At 37.7% G+C, this 12,435-nt stretch overlaps 1 protein-coding gene across 1 annotated transcript in view; it reads left to right on the top strand.

The window, feature by feature from the left end:
- The window catches only part of LOC148367660 (CUB and sushi domain-containing protein 1-like), a 654,387-nt gene that overhangs the window by 434,330 nt on the left and 207,622 nt on the right, over nt 1-12,435 (top strand). Inside the window, exon 11 of the mRNA XM_088334675.1 lies at nt 11,333-11,436. Within this exon, the coding sequence (XP_088190801.1) occupies nt 11,333-11,436 (104 nt within the window). The remainder of the gene's footprint in view (nt 1-11,332; nt 11,437-12,435) is intronic.

The raw sequence follows: 12,435 nt of genomic DNA, 5'->3' as shown, positions 1-12,435 counted from the left end.
TTTTTCCATGCATTATTTACAACTATAAGGCGCTGAATAGTACAAAAAGGTTCTTTAAAAATACTGTCCTTGATCTTTTCCAATGTCATATGACATTTACTGTATGTGACTTGTGCTTTACTCATGTTGTAACTTAAATATTTTGCTTTACATTCACAAATGATTAAGAACCAATGCATGGTTGACTTTGACACCCCACCTTTAGAAAAATAATCAACAATTCAAATGATCGAGATATATTCAATGCCACCCCGCTTCCAACATTTGAACATATATACATTATGTGTAGCTTTGCTCATAATTATTGCATTAAGCCCAGTCAAAGACCGTTGCCAAGGTTTTTCTATATAGTATAGTGTTTTCTTTGAGAATTGACCCAGCTCTTCTATTACTTGATTTATGTAAAGAATCAGATTCATCTATTTTTTATTTTATCCTCCATATTAATATCCAAAAATCCAAGCCTAGAAAATTGGAGTAAACACATCTAAGATGTGAACTGTGTTCCCCAGGTAAATATCCTGCCTTTGAACTTGTACTATCCATTTTAAGGGTGGGCGATACCGGCAATATTGTTATCTTTCCGATCCAAGTAAATGAATGGTAGTACATTAATCAAATACCAGTACTTTTTGTTTGGGAATGCCATGTTGATTGAATAATTGAACCCTCTCCCCTTAATTAGTTTTAGTTTATGATGAACCCAGCACAAATATTGCAGATATTAAAAATATGTCCTTGTTTTAAATAAAAAAAATACAATTTAGACAGTATAAAAATATGAAATTATTGATACGTCATCGGTTTTAGAACAAAAGCCAAGAGAGTCTGTGTTTTTGTAAATGTGCTAAAATATCCAACCACTTTACCACACAAATTACCCCTGGCATTGTCCTTTTGTTATTGTTAAAAAAAAAATAGTCCATGCCTCTCTGCGCTTCCTCTTGCCTTACTCATTTTTAGTTTCTGGTAAGGGTGGAATCATTGATTTGGCCCTTCTTCTGCTTGGCAAGTGAGATGCAGCAGCAGGCCAGGTAGGGAGAGGTGCTAAGAATAGCCGAAGTTGTCGAGCAATCTCCTTGGGTGAGGTTTTTGGTGTTGTTAGTAAGCCGAGCCAAAAGTGCTGCTCCTTAATAAAAATAGTCTATATTCCCATCACTACTGGCTTATCCGAAAAAGACGTAAGTGTCAGAAATATACCCTCATTTACCTCCGAGTAACAGGTTGCAAAAGTATGCCTTCCACTCCGCTCTGAAAAAGGGCCGCCCAAAGTGAACGGCTACGGAAAAAAAAAAACGTCTTACCAGCTCTCACCACCGACGAAGAAAGCCTATAAGTGCACCGGCTTGGTCCAATGGCCAATTGTAACGTACACATTTCAAAAAACTACGACCCCCAAGTAGAATACCCAGCAATGCCTGGCCACGTGTTATGATTTGAATAAAAAAAGTAGCCAAATGTGCCAGGCACCCAAGAAACAGAATCAAACTGGGACATGTATTGAAATAATGATGCCAAGTGCAAGCCTTGATAGGGGAACCAAAGTCAGAAAGGAGTCTTTAAGCATTTGAAGTAGGAGGTGGTGAATGTGGGGCAAGTGTGGGGTCGCGGAGGGAGTCTAGGCGCAAGTGGAGAGGCAAAGGTTTAACAGGACATTCAGGCAAAATTAGGAGATCAAATCAAGAAAAACGGGTCGGCTTTGACTTATCACATATGATCAATGTTCAAGCACAGGTTCCCCAGCTCCAGCAGCTTTTGATGGTAGCTACAGCTGGGATGGTGATCCTCCCCATCTGTGCTGGCTTAGGTGGAAGGCTGGTCGAGCAGTGAGGAGGAGGAACATGGATCCATGTATTGGCAAGGGCGTGGCATTGCAGCACATTTATCAATGTTGTCGTTATTTATTGTCAGTGTCTTGACACAAAACCTAGCTAAAATCACTCCAAAAACCTTAAAATACAATTGTGTAAAGTTTAGCTGTTTCAGAACGTATAAGTCACATGCAAACACACACACACAAACACACTTACTCACACACACACTTACTCACACACACACACACACACACACACACACACACACACACACACACACACACACACACACACACACACACACACAAACACACACAGGGATCTATACAAAAGTTTAGATTTGTAACAACTTTATACAACACTAAAGTTGGCAACGCTCTCTGTTGGAATTTAATTTTGTGATTTATAATAGTTGAAGTTACAATTTAGCTTTGAAGTTAGGAGAGATGCCGGCACGCTTGTGTGCAGCGGCTAATGGCTCTCAAGCTCAAAAAATAAATCTTGCCTCGGGGGATCACCTCCCTAAACAAGCACACAAATCTACCAACTGTATCCTGCTTATGGAAAGAAAATGTGAATTTATATATTTTGTATCAACTTATTTCTGTATTTTGTTGCTGCTTAATGTTATCGCAGTATTTTTCCATTGTACAACTGTTGCGATGTAATTTTATTTGAACTATTATTACAATGCACTTATGACTTTGGGCAGCCTTGAAGCTCTACCATGTTAATATGTTTGCTTATTTATTTAAGTCCTAATTACTTGTTTTTCTGTCTAATCTCGTCATGAACTAATCAACAGGTAACAAACTAATGTGTTCTTAAAACAAAATTACTTTTATCGCTAACGAGTATTGTAAAGCGTTAATACAATTCAACAATTGTTTTCACTATATGGAGCATTACTGTGTTAGTAAATAAATCTGGATAATTAATGTAGATGTTGTCCGACATCTGAATAATTCTGGATTACTCATATTGTCAAACACAACCCTAATCCGTCACCAACAAAACAATAATAGTGGGTGGTTGATTTAATACAGTGATGGTGGTGTCGTCTCAAGCACAAAAAACAAGACAGCTGAATTTATCCTCGTGCAGATATTTTACTTACCGTATAAACTAACACCAGAACCGAATTTACAGCAATGAATATAATACTGAAGTAAGGGGGTCAGAGTAAAACGCTACTTTTTATGTCATCTGGGGGGCAAAATGAAATAACTACAAAACTTGAAACTTTAACTAATTAATGTTTTTCAGTCATTTTCCCAACTCTGGTTATAAATGACAATAAAGAAAACTCTAATTCTAAGTTAGCTGAGATGGCTACAACTATGGAATTTGCATTTCTCATAAAATGTGTAAAATCATTTTAAAAAATAAAACATAGGTACAAAGTAACTTCTGCAAATGTGTGAACGCACGTTTGTGCGCGACCTCCATGTGGATTCATCAGTATCAAGAAGATAATTATTTTGTTTAAGTCTGAGCCACGCTTGACTGCTCACCAGCGTAACTCATTAGCTAGCTAATCATCACTACCTTTTTTCCAATGAATACATATCCATGCGCGTGTGTGGTGTACTACTATACGACATTTGGTCATTTTCTTTCATGGATCATTTATTTTCTCACTCTTGTCACAGGTCAGAAAGCTTTTCAATTTTTTTCTTCCAAACACACGTTTAACACAGTGACCGAAAAAAAAACAAATGTTGTTGCAATTCTTAACGTTTGATTCAATACAATGATAGAAGGCAAACTGAAATTGTGTGCGACACAATCAGTGAGAAGGCAGAGGTGTGCTTAGAAATACCGTAAACTAAGAATCAAAGGACTGATGCATTGCAAGGACATAACCACAGACTGAAACCAGACAAAAATTAAGGCAAGAACTGAAGGAAAACCGATATATCAATGCACACTAACAAGACAACAGAAACCTGAATAAGACAACACTTACCAAATATAGATTGTTTTCCCATTCAGGGAAAATTGTTCTCAATTTTGTGATATTTGTTCTGTTTTTGAAATATTATATCTTCTTAGAATAAAATAAAAAAAACATAAAATTAGGCTTTAGGAATGACCAGCTCCACAATAACAATTACGTGCTGTTGCTTTATTAAATTCATGAATACATATTTCAACTAATTTGCTTTATATCTATCTTAATATAAGATTAAAGTCAAGTTACTAGACTATGTCAAAACTTTGGAAAGTATTTCATAACAGTATGATTTTTGGGTTAAAATCGTTGTCCAAGTCTTAACATTCTATGGGTTTTAATCCATTTTTAAAACTTCATGTGTTTCTCATACAAGTCTATACTGTGCATTCAGATTAATATCCATCCATCCAACCATCCATCCATTATTTTTCACTCAACCGGGGCTGGGTCATGGCGGCAATAGCCATTTGGCTCATCTCCTTCCTTACCACAACCGGCTGAAAAGTGTGATTTCCCTGTAGTTGGTAAACAAACCATGGTCACCCTTCTTGAAAATGGGGACCACCACAACCAGTCTACCAGTCCAGTCATACTGTACACAGTGTCCATGCAATGTTGCAGAGTCTTATCTACCTTGAACTCTAAGAGGTCAGATGTTGGACCAGAATTTCCTCAAAGCTTTTTAGAAGTCACGTTCCATGGCCTCACCAAGTCCTTTCATGCTCGAGTTTTTCTTCGGCAACTATCTAAGCCCCATTCCACTTGGACAGCTGATACCTGCCAGAGTCCCACAGGTCAGGAAAGCCTGAAGAGACTCCTTCTACATCTTGACAGCATCTCTTACCACAACTCCAGAGTGGAAGAGAATCCAGACCCTCTCACGAGGAGTGGTACCAGAGCCAAATATGTTTGTGGAGGTGAGTCTGATTGAATATCGTCGTAATGTCTCAACCTCATTAGGGGCATCTTCCCCGCCAGAGAGGTGACATTCCATGTCCCAAAAGCCATCTTAGCTGGGGATTATTGCGCCAAGGACCATTCCTTTGGCTACCACCCGGCACTACTTTTAAGATGGACCCACGTCATCTGTTTGGGATAAGCCAAGGTGAACCCCATGAGCGTAGGTCCGGCCACCATGTACTTGCCAGCGGACCCTACCTCCAGGGCTTGCTCCAATGGGGGGCCCGATTACCACTGTCCGGGCAAAGGGAAATTGTATCCCAATGTTTCGTCTCATCATAAGAGGTCTATGAGCTGCGTTTCGTCTGGCCCTTCACCCAGGACCTTTTTGTCATGGCTGCCTCTACCAGCGGCTTGAAGCCACCAGACAACACAGCTCCCAGTATCTTTGGGACACACAAACTCCTTCACCACAATATGAAAAAAAGCACCTTTTTTGTTAATCTATTTTATGAGGCTTGGTGGATTTTGCTGCTGGCCAAGCCAAATTACAAAAACAAAACTTCAACAGCTTGGATTTCAGACATATTTTTTGAGGTCACTCATAAGTAGTTTTTTTTTTTTCGGATCCGTGAAACAAGACTTCTGCCAAACAAACTCTCCCATTTCTTAGTGTTTAATGTTTCTACGGTACACTTTTTCCTTGGGGCCATTTCCCTTTATTTTTCTATGCTTTGTTAGTGTGTGGGTTACAAGTCATTATGTGTGAAAAGTGTAATCACGGTTGCCTCACCCCATCAAGTGTGCAAGCAACATGGCTGATTGGATGCAGTTTTATGAGCTATGAATCAGTAGCAATTGTATTCCCTAATATCCTAGTTTACTAAATTAATTTTATTTGGTCTATTGTGAAACTATGGCACATAAATGAGCTACAAAAAGGTTTTGAAACTGCTGGCAGACAACACCGCCATTGTGGTTTGCTCACATGGACTGATCATAACACACCACTAAAGTGTGAAGTAAATAATACTTCTTGGGCTCATAATGACATGGCCTAATAGCACCCTAAATTAGCACATTATCTCAATCCAAAGCTTTTAGCAATTCTGGGTTGTAACTGCATTTTTCATCTGACAGACCATAATTTGGGGAATTAGCTCTGTCTGGCGCCTTCATCCCCTCGCCCGTAATCTTCAATGAGAGGACGGTAAAAACTGGGTTATGTTCTCTAGATAGTGTCAAGACATTATGGAAAGTACATTCAAATCCAAGAGAGTCATTGCTTAACATATTTCCTGTTGCATCAGAACTGGCCAAGTTGTTAACCTGTTCCTCAGACACATTTTACGCTTTATTATCCAGTACATTCCAGCCAACAGCACTCCGAGGTCACTTCGGCAAGAGAGTCATTTTGCTAAACAGTCGTTGGTTGCTTTTTCTCTATTCAAATCAAAGGCCACCTTGGGGCAATAGCAGAGCAAGTAAACATGGGTGCTCTCAGTTAGGCCAGGTTAGCCTAATATTATATGCTGCTCTATTCATTATTGATATTGTAATGATCTGTTTCTTTTTTTTAACTGTCGATTCATTATTCCGAAAAAAAAAATGATAGCAGAGGCACAATAAGAACTTAGAAACTCTTAAACTCTCATGTTTGATCACAAATGTTTATTCACAATGTTTTAAAGATAATCCGAAATTCTTTAAGAAGCAAAATGTGACGAAATAGTAACGTTTTTTTTTTTTGTTTGTTTTTTTTTTGTTTGTTTTTTGGCATGCAAGCTCTTTATTTATAATTGGCGTAATTTCGGAGATAACGCATTTTAAAGAGAGGGCAAAAATGTCACTAATCCCAGGCTAGCCGGGCAAACAACAAATGGTGAAGACCCAATGGGTGCTATCTGCATACCTGTCGACCTCCACGGCTCCATACCCTTACAAACTGTCGTATTTTCCTGTACAAAATACAAAATAATCTTACACCACTTTTTTTTTTTTCAGAATGATGCATGATGGGAAATCCCCAGGCGGCAGACGCATGCGATTGACAAATTTGCGTTTTTCTGTACAGATTTCCTTGTACGTTGTACTGGTCTTAAAATGCATAAAAAACGTACTTTGTACAGCAAAACCATACAGGTTGACAGGTATGTATCTGGGAGCAAAAAACAAAACAAAACAGGAAAGCCCTCGACAGCCCTGACGCTAACGGGGAACTAGCCGGACAAAACTATACGGACAGCAACACAAGCTGTGAAAAACACAAATGAAAGCTAGAATCACCTACCTCTAAGCAGAAATAAGTGGGATATAATCAATGTTCCCTCTAATTTTCCAACGGTCTGAGCATTGACACAAAGTCGGTGCGCAACTCTTGAAACAACAGTGAGCAACCATAATCCCAAGTGTGGCAAGATAATTAATTATCAAACATGTCCAAAACTTGACATCAAGTTACATTTTGCTGAGTTTCCGGCAATGCAAAATTATTTTTCTCTTTTGAATGAATTGACTCATGTACTATTGCAAAGGTTGTACGGCCTACAAATGTCGTTTGTTCTTACAATTCTTTCACAAGATATCCATTTCTTTTTATTTCCTGATATATTTTGTCGCATAATATTAACATTTTTGGGGGCTTATTTAGCCAGTTGTAAGATACAGAACTGTACTTAATCACATTTTTTAGTGGAAGTACAATGTTGGCAACAAGATTCACTTGATATAATTGGAAATTATTTGAATGCAACACAAACTTTTCCTTCTTTTTTTCCATGTTTTTTTTCTACTTTTTTTAAAATTTCCTTTCAAAAAAATCTCATTGTGTTTATTTTTATATCTCTATTTACTTTTTTCCTACATTTCTTTCTTTTCGTTTTTCTGTTTTTTCTCTTCCATTTGTTTCTTTTTTCCTCAGCTTTTCACTACTTTTTCATTTTGGTATTTGTTTTTTTTTGTTCTATTCCCCCATCCCTTTAAATCATTTTGTGCATAATTTTACATAATATTTGGTCATGTTGGGATTAAAGAAGCAAAAACAACCTGAAGAGTCGTTTAGGACCCGAAAGAGCCGGTTCCTTGTTGTGAGCCGAGCCGAAGCAGCCGGTTCTCGACAAACTCTACTGACTTTCCTTTTCAACTTTGTTCGACATTGACTTCAAAATACAGCATTTAGGACACAACGTCAGGGGAACTCGTGTATTTTTACCTTCATGCACTGTAACTTTGACTTAAGTCGCTTCTTATTTAGTAATTTTAAGCCCTCATTTTTGTGCGCTGGCTAGATTTTCTTGCGCGCTGAGAATGTGCGAGCAGTGGGCAATTGCGCACGCGCGCAGCTTAGAGGGAACACTGGATGTAATCACTGCTCACTTTCTCTAAGTCTGTTTGAGACATGGTATCCCATGTTGTTAATGGGATTCACTATTTTGAAAGTGTTAATCTCCTTAATCAATGTCACAGATCTTCCGCAACCAAGCTAGATGAGTCAACATTGAGACTACATTTCTCGAGTCCTTCGGTGTGTGTAATATTTTGCTCTATAGCTTCTGTCCCTAGTTGAAACATTTTGAGGGAGGGAAATACCTTTGAGGCAGTTTAATAATGACCTTGCCGTCTATTCTGGAAGGAAGCCCCCGTTGCGAGACACAAACAACTGTGGCCGAATCTCCAATCACCCATCCCAACCTTCTCTTGTATTTCATCTTTGGTCTCTGCTGGTTTGACATTGCTGAATATGCCAGCTTGTCTAATGACACTGGTCATCAATTATGAATGTCAATCACTATGATTAGGTTTTAATGGTGTTACATTAAAGCTCTTTGTTGCTCTCCGTTCATCTTCGTGCAAATGGTGTCAGAAGAGTTCCTGGCAGCTCTTTGGCACACCTTGACTGTGTGCTCTTTCCTATTGAAGATTTTTTTAACTATAGTCATGGATGTCCCCACTAATATTAAACAATCGGTGTTTTGTCCGCATCCAATATTATGTGATCACTTAAAAAAATTGCTATATCCCCAACAATATTATCAGTTCTAAAAAAAAAATGCATCTACCACAACAACTATAACAGAGCAAACGTAAACAGTCAAACCCAAGAATCAGCAATGGAACTATTAAGACATTTTGGCTCTGTTGCCACAGTGACAATGAATTTACAGTTGTTGTTTTTTTATTAACAGGATAAAGTTTACAACTTTACTGGGGATGAGCTTTTTCCATGTCTTGTTATAAATTTGCCACACAAACCTCGCAGTGTCCCTTTCTGTTTTTTAAAACAAAAAAAGACTCCACACTGTGATGTGCTTCCTGTGTGCCTCTGTCAGATGTTTTTCAATATTTGTCATATTGGCAGACAGAACACAACAGCATGCCAGATAGCAGTGTTAAAGATATGCAAAACAGACAGAAACTTGGAGAGTTGCTGAGGGTGCTGGATGAGAAAGAATAAAAAAACAAACAAATATATACATATATATATATATACATATATATACATATATATATATATATATATATATATACATATATATATATATATATACATATATATATATATATATACATATATATATATATATATATATATATATATATATATATATATATATATATATATATATATATATATATATATATATATATATATATTTATATATATATATACCGGCTCAGTAGCCTAGATGGTAGTGTGCCCGCTTTGAGACTGGGAGGTCGCTGGTTCGCGCCTCGGCCGAGACATACCTAATTGGTATAATGGCGGCGCCCTCTGTTGGCTGCGGCTGCATCGACTCGCTACAACGGGTCAGGTGTATCGACATTTCGTTCTGTGTACATTGTTACAAAGAATGACAATACAAAGGATATTATTATTATTATTATATATATATATATATATATATATATATATATATATATATATATATATATATATATATATATATATCTATATATATACAGTATGTATATATTTGGTCAAAAAGGTCCCCAGCCCCTGTCTTTTCCATCACACAACCCCAAACTCAATTGTGCGTCGTGATTGCACATTAAGAATTAAACTCATTTTGTCATGCTGTGTTGTGTGAGTCCACAAAACCATATCTTATATTGAGTTGAAAGAGATTTTAACAGTATGTATTTTGTTGGTTACCACCAGATGATAACTCTCCCATTCTTTCGCATATTTTCCACATTATATTGAGCTAGTATTATTGGCTGAATACACATGGCCTTATGCAGTGATAGTCCATGTGTCTTAAGAAGGCAAAATGTTTTTGACATGTTAAAGTACTCATTTGTTTGCCGGATCCTTTCAAAATGCCAATTATATAATTGCAAAAAACGCTTTCATTTGGTGTGTGGTGTGATTGAGTTATGCAACGATGAGGCCATAGCTGCTGTCATCTGCCAAAGAGAAAGAAGTCAACAAAGATGACTGCCTGCAACAAGCATTCATATTTGACTCCAAACAGGAGTTTAGTGAGCATGATATGATTTACTTATGTCACAATCTCGTAGCCACATTTGCCTGAGAGACTTCCATCTTCAAGCAGAAGCTGTTGCTGCGACCGGTTCTCTTCTCTCTGAGGTTTCCCGAGCACAGTAGAATTTTTTCATCTTTCATGCTCTCACTTGTATGATTTACAGCTGATAAATAATTAACTAGCCGCAAATAATGGAATACCGGTATTACAGCATTTTAGAGCGCATGGTAGATTGATGATCCTGTGCAGTATGCATGCAACTGTGCCTGCAAGTCAAGCATTTAGCAGTCAATTTGTCTGTCTTAGACAGCAGGCGGGAGCACATCGGAGAGAGCGTAGCCTCCAGAACTAATTTTGGGAACGATGATTGTAAAAGAGAAAGTCGCCAAATAAAAGCAAGCGCTTTGGCTTTGTGTCCTTCATCTATTTCATTATGCTGAATTACAAATGTTTCATGGACGGTTTAATTAGATTGCATACTGACCTTAGCTCTCCTTTATGTTTTCAACGTGGTGTTAGGGTTACTATCGATTTAATCTTTTACTAAGTAGATTGGTGCTAAATAATCTTATTTTGGAGTTTTCTAAAACAATTTCACCTTGTCCTACTGGGGAAAATAAATTGCAACCACTTTTGCAGGTGGTGTTAAACCCAAAATACATTTTGGGTAGGATTTAAACAGAATGGCCCAATGTTGGCGGTTGTTTAAGAAACTTCAGCAAAGACGACAGGCAAAATGGTTTAGCAGGCGGTAGCCTACTTGTCGTTGTGAAAGGAGGGACATGTTTGGTACACTGGAAACAAACAATGCTGTTACAAAATGGCTTGGAGTGTGACAAAAGAGGCAACTAGCACAGAGCCAAAAATGTGCTTGAATAGTGAGCGGGAGAAGTGATTAGGGAGCTGTCAGGGCAAGTTACATCATGTTTGAGTGGAGATTAGAGCCAAGGATGAAGATGGGGTTCTGCTGAAACGTCCTACCTTGCAGAGAAGTCCTACTAATCTGACAGCGAATTTTGTTTTCTTTCTAATCAAGTAAAACTAAGAACACAGAAACTCAGAACACCGGACTTTCACACACGAGCACTCTTGATCGAGTTGGTTTATTCTTGACCAAACTGTTTTTTCGAGTTTGTTTGTTCTTTGGTTTACGACTGTAACATATTTTGCTGCAGGTAATAAAGCTGTCATTTGAAGAGTTTGACCTGGAGCGAGGCTATGATACGCTTACAGTGGGTGATGGAGGGAAAATAGGAGACACCAGACGGGTACTGTACGTGTAAGTAAATACTTCACTAAATGAATTCCTGATCATTTTTTTACTTTTGGAGAGGGGGTGTTTCCAGGTTCCATTCACTGCCATTCATGGCTATATACTTCAATTATTTGATTTACTGTAAGTGCACTCGTCATGATTGAGTTGACTCATTCAATGATCATTGATTAAACCAACAAAAAATACCCCTTTGATAATTATAGGAATAATGGCAGTTGGTAAAAACAAAAACTCCAAAAATTGGAAGTTATGTCTCTTATTTATTCATATTTTAATACTCTTGTTTCAAATGCATCACATAACAAACCATCTGAATATCAAAGAGGAACTAACCCAATGTTTTTCATAAAAATAATATTGTGTATGCTTCCTCACAAGCGTAAAAACAGTAATCTGATCAATATTGTTTTTGTAGAAAATAAATTAAGAGGCAGTCCAAATGATATCATATGGGGCAGTCATATTGCCATCTGATTAAAATTAAATATGATAAAGATGTTACTCAGAGCTCAACCAACAACCAGTCATGGCCAAACTACTTTCGAAAAAGAGCCATGACTGCTGTTTTACTAAACCCTAAGTTACTGGGATTTCAGTATCACTGGATAGATTGGCAAAATGGCCATTACCTGAAATTGATAAAAACAACAGGTTTAATATTCTACAAACACAATATTAATCAAACCGACATCTGTTCCTCAGTGTGACCCAAGAAGAATTCCGTGCCCCTTGCATATAACAATAGCTTGTGGTTCCTGGCTGGGAGCAGCATACAGTAGCTTTCTGGAACAAACTTCATATGCTGTGTGGCATCGTTTTTGACTCCCCCTTGATGATTACTGTCCAGATGATCACTCGGTTCATGACTTCAAATGTGACCGCAATTTAAACTCAGAAAGTTTAATCAAGTCTAGTGGCACATTTTCTCCCGACAATTTACAAACTCAAATACCTCAAGGGCATTCGGCTTTACATATTCAACTGCGATGTGAAATTGTGTAG

The sequence above is a fragment of the Urocampus carinirostris genome, chromosome 4, assembly GCF_059441175.1.
Source record: "Urocampus carinirostris isolate Australia breed hairy pipefish chromosome 4, RoL_Ucar_1.0, whole genome shotgun sequence".
Classification (NCBI taxonomy): domain Eukaryota; kingdom Metazoa; phylum Chordata; class Actinopteri; order Syngnathiformes; family Syngnathidae; genus Urocampus; species Urocampus carinirostris.
The sequence above is the reverse complement of the archived record's forward strand: the minus strand, read 5'-3'. Positions and strand labels throughout refer to the sequence as shown.